Consider the following 21,295-nt stretch of genomic DNA (forward strand, 5'->3'; position numbering starts at 1 on the left):
CAAAATAACATTAAAAACTCATGTCGACCTTTTGACCTGTCGACCTAGAACATGTCGACCTAAAGACCCTGTCGACCTAGACACCCTGTCGACATAGTTACTGTTGACCAATAGTGGTCGACCTAGACATTGTCGACCTAGTTACTGTCAACTTTCAATACCACACCCATCCGCAGCACCGTGGGGCTGTAAGAGTTGCAGTGTGCACGTCTGAAATATTCATAGGACGCTCCAGCGACGCTGCAGTAGTGATTCTGGCTGCAGGGTGCTGTTCCAGGCTAGCCAGATGCAGGGGCCGCAGGTGAGCTGCGGTGCTGCCCACAGGGCTCTGAGCAGCTGCACCGCCCCGTGTGTCCGACTCAGTTTCAGCCCCAATGGGTGGTTGAAGAACACAAACCACAGAATGTTTTACATCACTGATGAACACTGTCTCTCCCATCTGCCAAGGACTAAATGACTGAACGGCATATAAGAACGGTCCTGTGTCTAGGAGGTGCTGTGCAGTGCTGGCATACAGTAGGAAATACTGTAGAGCAGGAACAGATTGCTAATGTATGAGTTACCCGCGGCACGTCAGAGAATAGTAAGATGTTTCAATTACAGGCAGGGCCTCTAGCAATATAGACTCCATTACATTCACAGTATTTGCATGTAAACCTGTAGTGTCATTGCACCTTGGTAATAGACAACAATCTGTTGATTTCCTGAGAACAAACAGACTGCGTTATGAATAACAGAACCTTGTGGGGCACATGTCATTACTAACACTGCAGCGTTTCCAGACCAGTAGACCTGTGACAAGTAAAAACTAACATACAGAACCGGAGCCAAAGCTCTAAAAATGGACGGTGGCATGTTCTATTAAATAGGTATGTAGAATAGGCATACCTCCCAACTGTCCCGATTTTTGCACGACAGTCCCGTTTTTTTATGGTCTGTCCCGCTGTCCCACCCATGGGTCGCAGTGTCCGGCGGGTGGGTGGAGCAGTTGGGAGATCCCCCCCCCTGTCACTCGCTGCTCTGAGCAGAGCAGCCAGCGGTGTGCATGCGCACGGCAGCTATTCACGGCAGAGAAGGACAGCGGGCATGGCCAGCAGCTCTCTGGTCGCTGTTCATGCCCCCATAATGACGAAAACGGGGCGTGGCTTGCGGCACTTGTCGTGAGGCCACGGCCCTTTCTCATAGGCCATGCCCCCTAATTTCGGGTGCGCGATAATGTCCCTCCACAGACCACAGCAAAGTTGGGAGGTATGGAATAGGCACAGCCACCTTTCTGTTATTTACACCAGTGGTTCCCAAACTCAGCCCTCAAGGACCACTAACAGGCCACGTTTTATGTATACCCATAGCACTGTATGTAAATGCAGCAGGAGGCGTCTATTACACCTGAATGACCCCCATTGTGTGTACAGTAATATGAGTGATAAGCAAACATATAGCCTTGAAAATTCTGCCTCTTCTATGCCGCCTTATGCGCATCCCCTTTTGACATTTTATTGTCCCTCTCATGCAGGTCTCACCTTTTCCGCTTGTCTATTGTATTTCCTCCATGGCTGCACCAACGCATATAGCAAATAGTGGTCACAGAAGAGCAAAGCAGCAAGTGCTACCCCAGCTAATCCAAAAGCTACACCACAGCTACAGTACTTGCTGTATAGCTTATTTCCAACCGTTAAACTGTGTGAAATTCATAGACAGGTCAATCCATCCCATCCCATACACAGGGGACCAATCATTTTGGTTACTCAAGACTATCAGATGCTACCCCCTGCCGATAGTTATAAACTATAAGCATGCTCAGGCTCTGCAGACTCCTAGAGACACATATTCCAACCAGTTTGTTTGTGGTTAAAGAACTGGCAAAATGAAAATGGTTTTCAAACAACCCAGATCCTAATGGTTTGGGGTTTTTTTTTTTCAAAATTTGGGGCTCGTGTTCACCATTTGCATTAAAATTACTGTTAATAAAAAAAATATATTTTTAAACACTATATTAATAATATTTTCAAATAATAAAATAGTATCTTGGATATAGATACAATACGAGCACTGTATAATTAAGTTAGTATTTAGTTGTAGTCTACAGATACAGATTACATACCGATACTGTACAGTATAAGTTCTGTGCAGATAGTTAGAACCAGGTAATAGATACAAGAAATTCACAGGCAGTATGATTAGCTGAATACACCCTAACTGTAGGCTATAGACACAAGATATATAGAGGGGTTCAGTATGATTTGCCGATGGACGGGATGCCGGCTGTCAGTATACCGACAGCTGCATCCCGTCTATCATAATTCCAACAGCCCCCCATTCTGCCCCTAACCCTCACCTTTTCCCTACCCTAACCCTCCCTTCTGGGTACCTAACCCTAACCTTCCCCAGTGGTGGCTAACCCTCCCTACTTGGTGCCTAACCCTAACCATCCCTTCCCCGATGTCTAAACCTAACCCTTCCCGCTTAATGTTTTACCCTAACCTCCCCTTCTAAGTGCCTAACGCTAATCCTCCCTCCCCGGTCCCTAACCCTAACCTTCCTGTCCCTGCTCCCTAACCTCCCTTGTCCTGCCTAAACCTAACTTCTGTGAGGACGCTGTGAGGACGATCGGGATGCCGGCATCTTGATCGGCATTTCGTCCTCCCTCAGGATCCCGGCATCGGTATATTGGCCACCGGGATCCTAGCCGTCGGGAAGCTGCTTCCCCTATAGAGATATGTAGGGCTAACTGGGCTATAGACACAAGCACTAGTGCAATATGTAGGACTAACTGTGGGTTATAAACACAAGCTCTATAGCAGTATGTAGGACTAACTGTGGGCTACAAACACAAGCTCTGTAGAAATAAATACTGAATATACTGTAAGACTAACTCGGGGTTATAGACACCAGCTCTGTAGCAATACGTAGGACTTACTGGGCTACTGCGACTCTCTTCACCCCCAAACCCCTCTTGTCGCTCTGGCGTAGCACTGGGAAAACCATTTCAAAATGTTGCTACGGGGCCCACGAAGGTCTACTTACGCCCCTGAGTGTCAGTAATGCTGCACTGCTGTGATAACGCAGCTGCAGCAGTGGCATAGCGCATTGCAGTCTCAATCAGCTGACTGATGTTGAGGACCATGTCTTCAACTGGAACCTGGTCAGTCTGGTTGCGTTGCGGTGGAGGCTGGTGCTGTGCCTGGGGCTGCTGAGTTCAGAAATTTGAGGAAGAAAGTGTGAATGGTGATGATGACTGACTCGGGGAGGGCAGGAGGGGGCTGCTGAGCACACAGCCTGCAGTGATGAGCAGGTGCTGAGTGTGTGGGGAGGTGAGCTCAGCCCAGAGCACAACAGTGATGAGCACATGCTGAGTGAGGGGGTGGGGCTTGTAACAAAGCCACACCCATTTTCTGGGTGCACGCGTCAAAGGCTTGTGCCGCCACTAACCTCACCCCTTCACTTATCATGGATCCCCTCCTGTCATTTTCTTCTGGATCCACCCCTGTCTAGGACTTAAGGGCCCTACACACTTGGCGATTTCAGCGATTTTGACGACCAACGATATTATCGGACGATTTTGCATACACACTGGATGATATCGATGGCCGACTTGGACGATATGACAGTACATTACATCTATATTGTCCAAATTGGCTTTCATGTATAAATGATGATCGACCAACGATGAACGATTGCGGGGAGGCACATTGGCCCTCATTCCGAGTTGATCGGTCGGTATTTTTCATCGCATCGCAATGAAAATCCGCTTAGTACGCATGCGCAATATTCGCACTGCGACTGCGCCAAGTAATTTAACAATGAAGATAGTATTTTTACTCACGGCTTTTTCACCGCTCCGGCGATCGTAATGTGATTGACAGGAAATGGGTGTTACTGGGCGGAAACACGGCGTTTTATGGGCGTGTGGTTGAAAACGCTACCGTTTCCGGAAAAAACGCAGGAGTGGCTGGAGAAACGGAGGAGGGTCTGGGCGAACGCTGGGTGTGTTTGTGACGTCAAACCAGGAACGACAAGCACTGAACTGATCGCACAGGCAGAGTAAGGTTGAAGTTACTCAGAAACTGCAAAGTAGTTTGTAATCGCAATATTGCGAATACATCGGTCGCAATTTTAAGAAGCTAAGATACACTCCCAGTAGGCGTAGGCTTAGCGTGTGTAACTCTGCTAAATTCGCCTTGCGACCGATCAACTCGGAATGAGGGCCATTGTTCATTGTTGATGCATACACACTGAACGATATGAATGATTTATCATTCATTTTTGAACGATATCGTTCATATCTATTATCGATGTCGCCAAGTGTGTAGGGCCCTTAACTGTGACCTACACTGTAGGCCCAAGCTCTAAAGATCACTACACAATTGCCGATTTGGCCGATGAACGATATGAACAATGAACGATTTTTCAGTAATGATTTTTTGCATACACACTGAACGATTTGTATGAACGATTTGAATGATTTCACATTGCAAACATCTATATTGTCCAAATTGGCTTACAATGATAAAACGATGATAGACCATGATGAATGACTGCGGGGACACGCATTGTTCTTCGTTGGTGCCTCCACACTGAACGATAGGAACGATATATCGTTCATTTTTGAACAATATCTTTCTAAAATGTCGTCCAGTGTGTAGGGCCCTTGAGTCTAAATAGTGTACAATTAAAAGGGGGCGTGGCGAATACCAAGCAGTGTCCATACATTTCACCCTGCATGTGATGCTTTGGTCACTGGAAACACCCTGTGCATTTATATACATTCTGCCAAATGAGCAATAATTATATATTATTTATTTATTAACAGTTTCTTATATAGCGCAGCATATTCCGTTGCGCTTTACAATTAGAACAGTAATAGAACAAAACTGGGTAAAAACAGACAGACATAGAGGTAGGAAGGCCCCTTACAATCTATAGGGATAATAATAATGTGTCTGCTGCTATTTTATTTTCAGAATGATGTGAAAACAGCATTTAGATGAATACATGTGTACAGTGTAGGCAAATGAGTCTTTAACAAACAAACTGATGGGCCTTTATTTGTGCGACAGCTCCGAAACAATGATTCACCTTGCACGACTCAGAGGAGGAAAACGTCTCTGCACCCACACACTAAGTGCATATTGTAAAACTCATTTACAATAACCCGTGGCATATTGATTGCTGTTTTCTCATACTTTGTCAGGCCGTGAATGCGATGTTGTTAAAGATTTTTGTAAATGTAAAAGTAAACAATTAGATTATTCAGAAACTACTTGTGCTCAGTTTAGAGTACACTAATGTACAGCGATCAAGTGGGGTTAACTTATTATATGTGAGTTTAGGGTCAGCATTACATGGCAAATATAAAATACAATTTGGCAAAGTGTTATATTGAAAATAAATGACAATTGTGGACAATAATTCAACAGTTGTATTATAATCAGCCCTTTCTATGCAAATTGAGATTACTTTAGGTTTATCAGCATTTTGCTAGCAGTAATCTGCTTATTCTGAGGATTTAGCATTTATATGTTTATATGGCCTACAAGAAATTCAGGTGATCATTCCGAGTTGATCGCAGCCAGCAACTTTTTGCTGCTGCTGCGATCAACTAGTACACGCCTATGGGGGAGTGTATTTTAGCTTAGCAGGGCTGCGATCGCCTGTGCAGTCCTGCTAAGCTAAAAAAATTTCAAGCAGAACAAGACTAGCCCTATACCTACTTACCCTGTGCGACGATCTCTGCGATGCTGGAGCCGGCTTTGACGTCAGACATCCGCCCACCGTTCTCCTGGACACGCCTGCGTTTTCCTTACCACTCCCCGAAAACGGCAGCCAACGGTCCGGATCCTCCAGGAACGCCTTCTTCTTGTCAATCTTCTTGCGGTCGGCTCTGCGACCGCTTTCTTCATTAGAGCGCATTCTGGACCCATTCGCACCGCAGCGACAAACCGCTGCGTGCGAACGGGTCGGAATGACCCCCTCAGTGCCTCTTCCAGAAGTGTGGAGAAGATAGTGTAAGGCCATGGGCTTAACTATAGTGGGTGTAAGAGGAGCCACTGCTATGGTGTCCGGTCTATAGATCTACACTAAAAAGGTCTACAGTCAATAGGTCGACCACTAATGGTCGACATGCATTAGGATCGACAAGGTCAAAAGGTCGACAATCAAAAGGTTGACAGGGTCAAACGGTCAAATGGTTGACACATTTGTTTTTTAGTTTTTTTAGTTTTTTTTTACAACTTTTGCTGCATTCACTATCCATGTCAAACACTCCGAAGCGGAGCGAGCCCGCGAGGGGACGCATTTCATCAAACTGACTATTTATGTCACAAACTATCGCCATTAGTAACCTTGCAGCGAGTGAAGAGGAGCGAGCCACCGCGCCCGAATCATGGTGAGCGAAGCGCGCCCGCGAGGGGATGGATTTCAACAAATAGGGGTAAAAAATGTTTAAAACAAGACAACAAAAACATTTTTGTGTGTCAACCTTTTGATCCTGTCGACCTTTTGACAGTCAACCTCTTGACCCTGTCGACCTTTTACTTTCGACCTAATGACTATCCACCTTTTAATGTTTATCTTCTGTATCACAACCCATTGCTATGGGGCCTGGACCCAGGTTATAAAGTTGCAGACCAATTTCCCAGATTTGCCTGCTAAGCAATTGTGTCTGATCCATTGCCCAGCCTGAGGTGTGTGACATTACATTTTCAGTGATAGGAGTGTGTAGTGGATCTTAGAATGGTAAGGGGACACTAATGTGGCATAATATAAACTGGAGGGCACTCTAATGTGACACAGTATAAACAGGGAGCACTGTAACGTGGCGTAATATGAACTGGGACACTATGACATACTGTAATGTGAATTGAGATTACTGTGCGGCATATTGTGTACTGGCAGCCCTACAATGTGACATCATGTAAACTAAGGAACTATGAAGGTTCATAAAATAAACTAGGGCACTACTATGGGGTATAATATTAAATAAGGCACTATTATGGTTCAGAAAATTAACTAAGTGTTAGGGTCTCCTGCCCTGTGCTGCCACGTCGTCATGGCAACCGGGAGACAAGTGCTAGCGGAGTAACCTGAGCGCAGCTGATACTCCGGTTCGGGTCTTTTGCTGTGCAGTGGTTACAGGCATGGGATCCGGTGCTGGTTTTTGTGCTCACAGTCTGTGAGGTCTGAGGGGGGCGTGGACAGCACCTGCTTTATAAGGCCCTTCTCAGGTTAAGCAGATGCTGCTGAATCTTTGTTGGTTAGTCAGTTCCTGAAAGTTAGCCAGTACTGTGTAGCTTTGTATTTTGTTGTTGCTTACTGCAAATAGGCCTGGGCATTTGGTACTACACTCTGCCAATCCAGACCTAGCAGTAAGACTGGAGTCAGTCGGTTAGCCTGCTGAGGTTCTTTTGCTATTCTGTGAACCCAGCAGGTTTGTGGCTGTACTTTCAGACCTGCCTGCATAATCCTCTCTCACTGTGCAGGGCGTCCATGTGTCAGTTTAGTGGCAGTAAGCTGAACCTGGGCCCTGCAAGTGAGAATTAGGATTGTGGAGACTCTCCTTGTGTCTATTATTCCATCTCTGACCAAGGAGTTTACTGCCACACCCGTTGGTAACCCTTTAGGGTTTTGCTGTTGCCCTTAGCAACAGCATTTCGGGTTCTCTACGTATTAAAACACAACATCTTGCTTTTTCCATCTGAGCATTTCTAATACTAGGGAGACACCCAGTTTCTTAGCCTCTGGGCTTCTCTGTTCACTCTGTGTTGGTTTTGTTACCCTATCACCTTCTGGGTACGTTATGTCATATTTCCCAGTCTGTCTGTGAGTTCATTTGTTTTGCATCCCTCTCTGTTCAGACACCAGTACATTCCTGCAGGCACTGGTGTGTATAACAGTTCAAACACCAGTACATTCCTGCAGGCACTGGTGTGCATAACATATTCAGCAGCCCAATACTCCTGTTGAAATTTTGTGGGAATATGGAGCATACCCCTCAAAATACGTTGCAACAGGTGGTCGATCAGGTGCAGGTCCTGACTCGTCAATTTAATGATTTGTCCATTAAAATGCACACCTCCCAGGCCGCTGGCGGAGCTCCCGCAGCAGCAGCACCTTCAGGGGTTAAGGAGCCGAAAGTAAATCTTCCGGATCGTTTTTCTGGAGATCGCTCGCAGTTCTTTTGTTTCAAGGAGAGCTGCAAGTTATATTTCCAGCTTAGGCCTCAGTCTTCTGGGTCAGAGATTCAGCGGGTGGGCATAGTGATTTCCTTGCTACAAGGAGACCCACAGGTCTGGGCATATGGGTTGCAGCCTGACTGTCCGTCGCTTAAAAGTGTTGATGCTTTTTTTACGGCACTGGGCATGTTGTATGATGACCCTGACAAGACGGCCTCAGCCGAGGCTCAGATTTCGATCCTTAAGCAAGGGCGAAGGCCAGTTGAGGTTTACTGTACGGAGTTTCGGAGGTTGGCCCATGATACCCAGTGGAATGACCCAGCCCTGAGACACCAGTACCGAAGAGGTCTTTCTAACCAGATAAAAGACCAACTGGTACAATATCCCTTGCCTGATAGCTTGGATCAGCTCATGCAGTTATCCATCCGGGTGGATAGACGGCTGAGAGAGCGTAGGCTTGAAAGGGAGACCGAGGTTTCCTTCTTTCCCAAGGGAACCTCAGACTCTGAGGAATTTTCCGAGGAGCCTATGCAGATTGGGGCTACCCGCCTCTCCTCGCGTGAGAAGACGCGGAGGAGACAGCAGGGGTTGTGTTTGTACTGTGGGAATAAGGGTCATGTGGTAGTATCATGCCCAGAAAAGCCGGAAAACTTCAGGGCCTGAGGGTGATGGGAAATATCCTGTCAGGCCAGAAGTCAGAATTTCCCAAGAAGACTTTTATCATTCCGGTGACCTTGAAGATCCTCGGTCAAACTGTCAAGACTGAGGCCTTTGTGGACAGTGGGGCCGACGGGGTTTTTATGGACCGCCAATTCGCCCTGAAACACTCTGTTTCCTTAGTACCCTTGGCGTCGGAAATTGAGATTTGTGGGTTAAACGGGGAACCATTATCCCAGGGTAAAATTACCTCTTGCACTAGCCAGATTTCTTTGTTTATTGGAGCCACACACTCTGAAAAATTGTCCTTTTATGTGACTGTCTGTACTTTTGCCCCATTGGTGTTGGGGTTACCCTGGTTAAGGGCCCACAATCCTCAATTTGACTGGGTCTCTGGGGAGATTCTTAGTTGGGGTACTGATTGTTTCAGGAGTTGCTTGAGCCTTCCAGTCAGGCTCTCGCAGCTAAGTTTGCCAGGATTGCCAGGGTGTTATGCAGATTTTGCGGACGTGTTCTCCAAAAAAGTTGCAGAGGTACTACCTCCCCATCGCCCCTATGACTGTGCCATTGATTTGTTGCCGAATGCTAAGCTTCCCAAGAGCAGGTTGTACTCCCTGTCACGTCCTGAGACTCAGGCTATGGCAGAGTACATTAAGGAGAACTTGGCTAAAGGATTTATCAGACCTTCACAGTCTCCAGTTGGGTCGGGGTTTTTCTTTGTGGGTAAAAAGGACGGTTCATTGCGACCCTGCATCGACTTCAGGGAATTGAACCGTATCACGATTAAAAACTCATACCCACTGCCTCTCATTTCGGTCTTGTTTGACCAGCTTCGTACTGCCACCATTTTTTCTAAGATTGACCTACGCGGTGCGTACAATCTAATCCGAATAAGAGAGGGGGATGAATGGAAGACTGCCTTTAATACCCACTCAGGGCATTATGAATATTTGGTGATGCCTTTTGGGCTCTGTAATGCCCCGGCAGTCTTCCAGGATTTCATGAACGATGTGCTCAGGGAATATTTGGATAGATTCTTAGTTGTATACTTAGATGACATCCTAATCTTCTCCCATTCCCTGGAGGAACATCGGAAGCATGTAAGCTTAGTCCTCCAGAAACTCAGAGACCACCGGCTTGGGGCGAAGCTGGAGAAGTGCGAATTTGAAGTTCAGCAAATCGCATTTCTAGGATATATTATCTCCCCAGAAGGTTTCCAAATGGAGGGTTCCAAGGTACAGGCAGTCCTGGATTGGGTGCAGCCCACTAGTTTGAAGGCGCTTCAGCGTTTCCTGGGCTTTGCAAATTTTTATAGACGATTTATCGCTGGATTTTCGTCTATAGTGGCGCCCTTGGTGGCACTCACTAAGAAAGGGGCGGATGTTGCTCACTGGTCTCGTGAGGCCAAAGCGGCTTTTGCCCGTCTCAAAAGGGCATTTGTCTCGGCCAAGGTGCTGCGACACCCAGATCCAGAGCGTCCTTTTGTGGTGGAGGTGGATGCCTCTGAGATGGGTAATGGGGCAGTGCTCTCTCAGATGGGAGTGTCTGATAATCGCCTTCATCCCTGTGCTTACTTTTCCCGTAAATTTTCGCCTGCCGAGATGAATTATGACGTGGGTAACCGGGAATTGTTGGCTATTAAGGATGCACTCGAGGAGTGGAGACACTGGCTTGAGGGGGCTAAGTTTGTGGTCTCAATTCTCACCGACCATAAGAATTTGGCATATTTAGAGTCAGCGAAGCGTCTCAATGCCAGGCAGGCACGATGGGCTTTGTTTTTTGCTCGCTTTAATTTTTTGATAACATATCGCCCTGGGTCAAAAAACATCAAGGCTGATGCGCTCTCGCGGAGTTTTGCTCCAATCCAGGAGACCACCGAGGAGCCGTTGCCCATTGTGTCCCCATCATGTATTAAAGTGGGCATTACCCAGGACCTCTTGTCATTAGTCCTTAGAGCACAGGAGCGGGCTCCTCCAGACCTTCCGGTAGGTCTTTTGTTTGTGCCTCCTAGGTTAAGACAGCGAGTGTTCCTGGAATTCCATGCCAAGAAGTCGGCAGGTCACCCGGGTATTGCCAGAACTCGGGAGTTGCTATCTAGGGCGGTGTGGTGGCCCTCGGTGGCTAAGGATGTGGATCAGTGGGTTCGGGCATGTGACATCTGTGCCCGAAATAAGACTCCTAGAGGGGTTCCTGTTGGCCCATTACATCCACTCTCTATTCCATCTAAGCCATGGACCCACATTTCAATGGATTTTGTTGTGGACTTGCCCAAATCCTCTGGGATGACAGCCATCTGGGTTGTCGTTGACAGGTTTTCGAAGATGGCGCACTTCGTTCCACTGGTTGGGCTGCCATCGGCCAGACGCCTGTCTGAATTATTTATGCTGCATGTTGTGCGCCTCCACGGGTTGCCACTTGATGTGGTCTCTGACCGCGGATCCCAGTTTGTGGCCAAATTCTGGAGGGCATTTTGTTCCGATCTCCAGATTTCTGTCAGCTTGTCGTCAAGCTACCATCCGCAGTCTAATGGGCAGACTGAAAGGGTGAACCAGACCTTGGAGCAGTTCCTCAGGTGTTATGTCTCCAAGTGTCAGACTGACTGGGTTGCTCATCTGACAATGGCGGAGTTTGCCTATAACAACGCGGCTCACTCTGCTACAGGGATCTCTCCCTTCCTTTGTGTGTATGGGCATCATCCTAAGGCCAATTATTTTGACCCCCTGGACTCCACGCCTGGTGGTTCCTCTGTCGTTTCGGTCCTTAGAGGTATTTGGAGGAAAGTGAAGAAAGCCCTTGTGTCTGTGTCATTAGTGACCAAAAGGGTTTTTGATAAGCGGAAAAGACCCTGCAGCTTCAAATTAGGAGACTTCGTCTGGTTGTCTACCAAGAATTTGAAGTTGAAACAGCCATCTCATAAGTTAGGCCCCCGGTTCATCGGCCCTTATAAGATCACCAGGGTTATCAATCCGGTGGCATTTCAGTTATATCTGCCCCGTTCTTTGGGTATCAATAAAACATTTCATTGTTCCCTTTTAAAACGGGCGATTAGTAATCCTTCTTCCAGAGGAAGACCTTCCCCTCTTCTGATACATGGCCAGAGGGAGTTTGTTGTTGAAAGGATTCTTGACTCCAAGATGGTTCGGGGTCGGCTGTCATTTTTGGTGCACTGGAAGGGGTATGGCCCGGAGGAGCGGTCGTGGGTGCGCAGTTGTGATCTTCATGCCCCCAGACTGATACGCTCTTTCTTCTCGCAGTTCCCCGATAAACCCGGTGGTAGGGGTTCTTTGACCCCTCGTCAGAGGGGGGGTACTGTTAGGGTCTCCTGCCCTGTGCTGCCACGTCGTCATGGCAACCGGGAGACAAGTGCTAGCGGAGTAACCTGAGCGCAGCTGATACTCCGGTTCGGGTCTTTTGCTGTGCAGTGGTTACAGGCATGGGATCCGGTGCTGGTTTTTGTGCTCACAGTCTGTGAGGTCTGAGGGGGGCGTGGACAGCACCTGCTTTATAAGGCCTCTTCTCAGGTTAAGCAGATGCTGCTGAATCTTTGTTGGTTAGTCAGTTCCTGAAAGTTAGCCAGTACTGTGTAGCTTTGTATTTTGTTGTTGCTTACTGCAAATAGGCCTGGGCATTTGGTACTACACTCTGCCAATCCAGACCTAGCAGTAAGACTGGAGTCAGTCGGTTAGCCTGCTGAGGTTCTTTTGCTATTCTGTGAACCCAGCAGGTTTGTGGCTGTACTTTCAGACCTGCCTGCATAATCCTCTCTCACTGTGCAGGGCGTCCATGTGTCAGTTTAGTGGCAGTAAGCTGAACCTGGGCCCTGCAAGTGAGAATTAGGATTGTGGAGACTCTCCTTGTGTCTATTATTCCATCTCTGACCAAGGAGTTTACTGCCACACCCGTTGGTAACCCTTTAGGGTTTTGCTGTTGCCCTTAGCAACAGCATTTCGGGTTCTCTACGTATTAAAACACAACATCTTGCTTTTTCCATCTGAGCATTTCTAATACTAGGGAGACACCCAGTTTCTTAGCCTCTGGGCTTCTCTGTTCACTCTGTGTTGGTTTTGTTACCCTATCACCTTCTGTGTACGTTATGTCATATTTCCCAGTCTGTCTGTGAGTTCATTTGTTTTGCATCCCTCTCTGTTCAGACACCAGTACATTCCTGCAGGCACTGGTGTGTATAACAGTTCAAACACCAGTACATTCCTGCAGGCACTGGTGTGCATAACACTAAGGCACTATTATGGGGCATAAAATTAATAACTGCTGCAAAGAGGTGTCTCTCAAGAAGCATTGGGATGGGGGGCCCCTTCAATATGTTGCTATTGGGTCCACAATGTTCTGGCTACACTCCTGGCTAAGGCAGAATGTGCGCCACTAACAAAAGCCTAATCTATGTCACACAATCTATGGACACTGGTACACCAATGCAAGCTCCTACCAAAATATCTATCTACAGCAGTGGCATCCTTTGGAACCCATCATTCACTACCCTGATCTGAGTTCCAGCCATAGCCAGATTAAAGGGGGGGATGCAGGGGATACTGTACCCTGGGCCCCCAACTGTCAGCCCCCCCCCTCCCCCCCTCCCGGCCAGAGCACACTGATATCACTGGTTCTCCCTCTTGTGCAGCAACAGAACCAGGCAGCCAGATTGCGAGCAGGACAGTATGGAGTACAGGAAGAGAAACAGGAGTATCAGGTTTTAGGAGCTACCGATGGAGCTCTCCTACTCCCTGTTTGGGTGTTGGGTCCTGTGTAAATTATTATCTAATGAGAGAATTCAGGTCTAGAAAGAGAAACACACTGAGTCCTTCTGAGTCCTGTCCCAGTGTGTAAGTAATACTGCTATTCTTGAATGTGACATGATAAATTATAGATTTTATTTTTCATGTGTATTTTAAGGTTGTTAAAGTTGTCTTTGTTCCACTGCAAGAAAACTTTATAAAATAGTTCCCTCAATTAGATGGAGTGATAAATAGTACCCAGGCATTATTAAACTATTAGTTTAAATCTAATATACAGTATAGCATTGGTTTAAACTTAATATGCACAATCCATACCTCCCAACATGACCCATTCCAGAAGGGACAAAATGCTCTCTACCTGGACTTACCTATTAATTTATGATTGCAATCACCTGTGTTGAAATACCATGTTTATTAATTATATAGTTCAACAAAGGTGACGCTAATTAAATATTAAGAGGGAATTCCAGGTAGAAAGCATTTTGTACCTCCTGGAATAGGCCATGATGGGAGGTATGTACAATCTAATATACACTCCTCCTTTCCCCCAGGCCCCCCTGTCTTAAGTGCTCCGGGCCCCCCCAAGGCTTAATCCGGCCATGGTTACAGCAATACAACCTATTGTTTGCCATAGCTGTAGGGTTCCGCAGAGTAATCAGTGGAAAAGCGTACATAGGGCCTAATTCAGAGCTGATCGTAGATGTGCGAAAAAAACGCACATCTATGATCAAAATCTATGACATGTGGGAGGACGCTCAGCATAGGGCTAGGCCGCCCCGCATGCCAGGTCCTACCCCCTATCCCTCCCCCACCCCCCGCAGATGTGCGAAAGCATCGCACAGCGAAGGCAGGGCATACGCGCACGCAGGAGGGGTTTCCGAGTACCTGGAAAACCCCCCCTGCACGCTGATCACTCAGCGCAGCTGACCAATATACATACATATTTTTTTCTAAGATGAGGAGCTCAGGCAACAGTGTGCCTGTAATGCGGCAGCGCTCCTCCCTTATACTGTCCTGCTGCCATCATCAGCCGCATCCCTCTGCAGCCTATCCTCCCACCTGCCGCCGAGTCCCGTGTCAGTGCCTATCCTCTCCTCTTCTCTCCACCCGCGCCGCTCTGCCTGTCCCTCATTGTCCACCCAGCCTAAGTCTTGCTGGGTTGCAGGAGGCCGCTGTAGCCACTGCACATTATGGGCAGCCTTCTCCCAACCTCAGGTAACTGCACCTCACCTCATTCTGCCGCTGACTCTTTCTCTCCCCCATGCCACTCTCTCTCTCTTCCTATGCCCCCTCCCTCTCTCTCTCCACATGCCCCCTCTCTCCATGCACCTCTCCCCCTCTCTCTAACCCCATGCATCTCTGTGTTGCTGCCCGTGCCTCCCTTGTCTCTGTATATGTGTGTATACATTATATATATACAAAATAGAGAATTCAGCACTCACCATAGCAAGCTCACTTGTCCTCACAACATCAATAAATAAATGATGGGGGTTTAGTTGGTGGATTGGCCAATGCACGGAAGCCCGCATACCGATTTTCAAGGTACCCCACCTTCATGCAGGTCCTACACTATCACAAAGCCTAAAGAATTAAAACCTGGCAACTGTATCACATATAATATAACTGCAAATATGCCCACTAGGTTTAATGTATGCCTGCCACATATCTAGTGGCTTTTAAAGGCATACTAGTATATATATATATTTATTTTACACCAAAGATGCCGGCACTTCGCCCCAATGTTAGATATTGCCTAGGTGCCTTCCTATCCATGCAGGGAAGGCAGGTGAGGTGGCATTTACAGGACTTTCCAAGCAACAAATATATTTAGGCGACTTGCACCGAAAGCTTAATCAAACTAAGCATTTGATGCAAACAAAGATTAAGCGTTTGGTGCAAGTTGCCTACATATATTTGTTTGGAAAGGCCTGCGAGTGTCACCTCACGAGCCTTCGCTACAGTATATACGGTACATATATATATTCTCACCAGCTGCTTTATAATATTACTATACACATTATATATATACATATATATACATATATATACTAGGCGATTCATCGCGCCCTACGGGCGCTCTTCACACCATCGTTAGGGGCTTCGCCCCGTTAACCTCTGCACGGCTTTGCCGCGGGTGGGGGAGGGGGCAGTTAGCCGGGGTGGTGCGGTTGGGGGTGGGTGGGTGTGAGGGTGCTATGGTTGCAGGGGCGGGTGGAGGAGGGGGTGGAGTGCCACGGGTGGTGGGTGGATGCGGTGGGTGCCGCGGGTGTTGGTGCTGCGGGTGGGGGAGAGGATGGTAGTGCCGCGGGTGGGGTGCGAATGCGGTTGGTTGCCGCGGGTGTTGGTGCTACGGGTTGGGGGAGGGGGCGGGAGTTCCGCAGGTGGGTGGCGCGGGTGTTTGTGCTCTGGGTGGGGGAGGGGACGGGAGTGCCGCGGGTGGTGCGCGTGTTGGTGCAGCGGGTGGGGGAGGGCGGGGAGTGCCACGGGTGGTGGGTGGATGCGGTGGGTGCCGCGGGTGTTGGTGCTGCGGGTGGGGGAGGGGGTGGAGTGCAACGGGTGGTGGGTGGATGCGGTGGGTGCTGCGGGTAGGTGGCGCGGGTGTTGGTGCTGCGGGTGGGGGAGAGGGTGGGAGTGCAGCGGGTGGGGGGCGAATGCGGTTGGTTACCGCGGGTGTTGGTGCTACGGGTTGGGGGCGGGAGTTCCGCGGGTGGGTGGCGCGGGTGTTTGTGCTCTGGGTGGGGGAGGGGACGGGAGTGCCGCGGGTGTTGGTGCAGCGGGTGGGGGAGGGGGGGTGCCACAGGTGGTGAGTGAATGTGGTGGGTGCCGCGGGTGTTGGTGCTGCGGGTGGGGGAGGGGGTGGAGTGCCACGGGTGGTGGGTGGATGCGGTGGGTGCCGCGGGTAGGTGGTGCTGCGGGTGGGGGAGAGGGTGGGAGTGCCGCGGGTGGGGGGCGAATGCAGTTGGTTACCGCGGGTGTTGGTGCTGTGGGTGGGGGAGGGGGCAGAGTGCCACGGGTGGTGCGGGTGTTGGTGCTGCGGGTGGGGGAGGGGGTGGAGTGCCACGGGTGGTGGGTGGATGCGGTGGGTGCCGCGGGTAGGTGGCGCGGGTGTTGGTGCTGCGGGTGGGGGAGAGGGTGGGTATGGGAGAGGGGCAGGGTTGCAGCGGGTGGGGGAGGGGCGGGGGGTGCTGCAGGTGTGGGAGCTACGGGTGGGAGTGCCGCGGGTGGGAGCGGATGTGGGGGATGCGTTGGGTGCCGCTGGGGTGGGGCAGTGGGTGTTGGTGCTGTGGGTGGGGGAGGGGGCAGAGTGCCACGGGTGGTGCGGGTGTTGGTGCTGTGGGTGGGGGAGTGCCACGGGTGGTGGGTGGATGCGGTGGGTGCCGCGGGTGTTGGTGCTGCGGGTGGGGGAGAGGGTGGGAGTGCCGCGGGTGGGGGGCGAATGCGGTTGGTTGCCGCGGGTGTTGGTGCTACGGGTTGGGGGAGGGGGCGGGAGTTCCGTGGGTGGGTGGCTCGGGTGTTTGTGCTCTGGGTGGGGGAGGGGACGGGAGTGCCGCGGGTGGTGCGGGTGTTGGTGCTGCGGGTGGGGGAGGGGGGGGAGTGCCACGGGTGGTGGGTGGATGCGGTGGGTGCCGCGGGTGTTGGTGCTGCGGGTGGGGGAGAGGGTGGGAGTGCCGCGGGTGGGGGGCGAATGCGGTTGGTTACCGCGGGTGTTGGTGCTACGGGTTGGGGGCGGGAGTTCCGCGGGTGGGTGGCGCGGGTGTTTGTGCTCTGGGTGGGGGAGGGGACGGGAGTGCCGCGGGTGTTGGTGCAGCGGGTGGGGGAGGGGGGGTGCCACGGGTGGTGGGTGGATGCGGTGGGTGCCGCGGGTGTTGGTGCTGCGGGTGGGGGAGGGGGTGGAGTGCCACGGGTGGTGGGTGGATGCGGTGGGTGCCGCGGGTAGGTGGCGCGGGTGTTGGTGCTGCGGGTGGGGGAGAGGGTGGGAGTGCCGCGGGTGGGGGGCGAATGCGGTTGGTTGCCGCGGGTGTTGGTGCTACGGGTTGGGGGAGTGGGCGGGAGTTCCGCGGGTGGGTGGTGCGAGTGTTTGTGCTCTGGGTGGGGGAGGGGACGGGAGTGCCGCGGGTGGTGCGCGTGTTGGTGCAGCGGGTGGGGGGTGCCACGGGTGGTGGGTGGATGCGGTGGGTGCCGCGGGTGTTGGTGCTGCGGGTGGGGGAGGGGGTGGAGTGCCACGGGTGGTGGGTGGATGCGGTGGGTGCTGCGGGTAGGTGGCGCGGGTGTTGGTGCTGCGGGTGGGGGAGAGGGTGGGAGTGCAGCGGGTGGGGGGCGAATGCGGTTGGTTACCGCGGGTGTTGGTGCTACGGGTGGGGGAGGGGGCGGGAGTTCTGCGGGTGGGTGGCGCGGGTGTTTGTGCTCTGGGTGGGGGAGGGGACGGGAGTGCAGCGGGTGGTGTGGGTGTTGGTGCAGCGGGTGGGGGAGGGGGGGAGTGCCACGGGTGGTGGGTGGATGCGGTGGGTGCCGCGGGTGTTGGTGCTGCGGGTGGGGGAGGGGGGGAGTGCCACGGGTGGTGGGTGGATGCGGTGGGTGCCGTGGGTGTTGGTGCTGCGGGTGGGGGAGAGGGTGGGAGTGCCACGGGTGGGGTGCGAATGCGGTTGGTTGCCGCGGGTGTTGGTGCTACGGGTTGGGGGAGGGGGCGGGAGTTCCACGGGTGGGTGGAGCGGGTATTTGTGCTCTGGGTGGGGGAGGGGACGGGAGTGCCGCGGGTAGTGCGCGTGTTGGTGCAGCGGGTGGGGGAGGGGGGGGGAGTGCCACGGGTGGTGGGTGGATGCGGTGGGTGCCACGGGTGGTGGGTGGATGCGGTGGGTGCTGCGACTAGGTGGCGCGGGTGGGGGAGAGGGTGGGAGTGCAGCGGGTGGGGGCCGAATGCGGTTGGTTACCGCGGGTGTTGGTGCTACGGGTGGGGGAGGGGGCGGGAGTTCCGCGGGTGGGTTGCGTGGGTGTTTGTGCTCTGGGTGGGGGAGGGGACGGGAGTGCCGCGGGTGGTGGGTGGGGGAGGGGGCAGGAGCAGTGGCGCCACAACGTGGGTGCGGGGAGTGCGGCCTGCACCCGGGTGTTACCCTCTGAGGGGTGACACCAAAGTGCCGGCTCCTGTCACAGCGCAGAAGCCAGCACTGCAGATTCAGCAGTGTCCCCCGACCCACAACGTGCCGAAAACGGGGGTCGGGACGCGAAGCCACGCCCCCTTTTCGCCCGCGACCGCAGCGGGTGTTGGAAAAGTGAAGACTCTGGGCGGGAGTGCTGCGGATGTTGGTGCTGCGGGAGGGGGAGGGGACGGGAGTGCCGCGGAAGGGGGGCAGATGCAGGTGGTTGCCGCGGGCGGGTGCATGTCTCCCTGACTCAGTGGCAGCCGCAAGACTGTGAGGCGGGTAATGTGAGTTCCGCTCACAGTCAGCGGCTGCAGTGTCACCACTCACCAGGGGCAGTACGGGGAGAAGGGAGACAGGGGACTGGGCGGAGATCGGGAGGGGACTGGGCGGAGAGAGGGAGGGGACTGTTCCTGGCCAGATCTGTGCCTGTGACTCCGCCCAGCGTTACGGCCAGCACAGAGTCACAGACTTGGGCAAATATATAGGAGATATATATATACACACTGGAAATACACACTAAAATATGGAAACCCCCCACTAAAAATCCTGCGTTTGCCCCTGCAGGGGGCTACCTCTCATGTTTTTAGCTGCAGCGGCTGCGTGTGATGCCACCCAGCCGCCGAGGCCCACCCCACAACTGGACCGGACACGCCTGCGTTGTATGGACAGCACCCAGAAAATGCTACCGCAACACCACCTACACACCCCGCAACCGCCTCTGCCTGTCAATCAGGCAGAGGCGATCGCACCAGTATGATGCCTTCGCATGTCAGGTGTGCGCACACACAGTGCAGTTGCTGCGCGTGTGCACACGGCACAGGGCTTCAGCCTGCGATCACTGGTCTGAATTAGGCCCATTGTTTTTCTCATGTAGTACCGGTTGTTTAGCAGGTATTCAATACATTTTTTAGATGTTTTCATGAAGAGATATAATGAATCTTAACCCGGATGACACTGGAACTAGAGGGTTTTACGCTTATTTTTATTAGAAGATCTGGTTTACCCAACTTGCGAGTAGAATTACTAAAGCTTTTAAAAATGAAAAGTGGTGATGTTGCCTATAGCAACCAATCATATTCTAGATATCATCTTTATAAAGCGGCCATTAAAATGATAGACAGAACCTGAATGGTTGTTATGGAAAACGCCACCACTTTTATTTTTAGAAGCTTTAATAAATCTTCCCCTTGCAGTTACATAATTCCTCCTTAGGGGGGTATGCAATTAGGTCAGTTTTTTTTCGCCTAGGCGAAAAAATGTGAATTAGCTATATTTAGGGCGAATGGGGATTCACCCTATTCAATAGCAGGGCCGTTTTTTCGCCTAGGTGAAAAATTCAGCAGGAACAAAAAACATGTGGATCAGTGAATCCACGTGTTTTCTCACCTGCGTTGGCAAAAATGCAGACCATTTTTTGTTGATTTTGAGGCATTTTTCGCTATTGCCTTCTCACCTAAAAAAAAACGAAGGTGAAAAGGCATTGGTGAAAATTTCTGTAAAAAAATGGGTGAAATTGGGCCTCAATTGAATAGACAGTGGGGGCGAAATCAACAGGCCCAAGATTACCAGAGCAAATTGCATACCCTCCTTAGGCTGTCTTATGGCAATTATGAAAGTCAAACTTTCCGATTACAGTGAGCATTAGGTGATCTTGTAGACCGAGTAATTTTTTACCCTAGTTCAGCTAGCTCAAAGATGTCCATAGGACCGGGGTTCCCTACTCCACCCATATGGATAATCCTACACCATCTATGTGCAGATATCACTGATATAGGCAGAGGTGCCGAGTGGGACAGGGAGTGAGTATAAATTACCCGGGTCTGGCGGGGGCCTGGGTCCACCCCCCCTATTTACGTGTGTGTCAGCTGGGCTGAGCTACAGCAGTCCCCCTCTGCCTGCGGGTGGGGGGCTGGAGTGGTGCGATCACACTAATTGAACCCCTTATGATTCTGTCTCTGGCTGAGGAGCAAATGGCGCTCCCCTTTGGCAGGGCGCAGCACGTATGTATTATTTTTTTAAGGGGGCATGGTCACGGCTCCCGTGATTAGTCCACGCCAACCCCCTGCATTGCCCGGGCCCAGTCTCCCTCTCTGCACCCCTGGATATAAGAGGAACATCTCTTCTAGCTACAGCATGGAGGGACTAAAATATAAAGATTACTATATCAAGTTGGAGCTCCACTCAAAAACAGGAAATGGACAAAATTATGTAAAAAACTGAATTTCGGTCAATAGACTAATTTCTAGATGTCATAACAAATTAAGAGTGGCACTTACTGGTGGCAGACAGGAGTTCCAGGTTGTCGTATCATCGCTGCTCGTACTCATGCTAACGTTACAGTGGTCAATCTGAGACTGGCTCAACCCATGAGATGTCCTCTCGTTTTCCAGTTCCTCATTCTGCTGCCTCTTCATACTGGCCAGCATCTGCATTTCTGAGGCACTCAGTCTGTTGACTTGGTAATTCCTCCAGTCATACCCCTAGCAAGGAAGTACAAAGTTTCAGTCCTTTCTATGTCAACTGCCGACATGTTATAACCGAAATAAACAAGTAAATACTAAATAGTAGTACTGGAAAA

The 21,295-nt window shown here is 51.0% G+C and overlaps 1 protein-coding gene across 4 annotated transcripts in view; it reads right to left on the bottom strand.

The window, feature by feature from the left end:
- CFAP20DC (CFAP20 domain containing) overlaps positions 1-21,295 on the bottom strand; it is an 852,126-nt gene that overhangs the window by 193,286 nt on the left and 637,545 nt on the right. For all 4 annotated transcript variants that reach the window (XM_063940898.1, XM_063940895.1, XM_063940896.1 and 1 more), the window contains one exon: positions 20,994-21,197. In XM_063940898.1, coding sequence (XP_063796968.1) covers positions 20,994-21,197 — 204 coding nt within the window. The remainder of the gene's footprint in view (positions 1-20,993; positions 21,198-21,295) is intronic.

The sequence above is a fragment of the Pseudophryne corroboree genome, chromosome 9, assembly GCF_028390025.1.
Source record: "Pseudophryne corroboree isolate aPseCor3 chromosome 9, aPseCor3.hap2, whole genome shotgun sequence".
NCBI classification, from domain to species: domain Eukaryota; kingdom Metazoa; phylum Chordata; class Amphibia; order Anura; family Myobatrachidae; genus Pseudophryne; species Pseudophryne corroboree.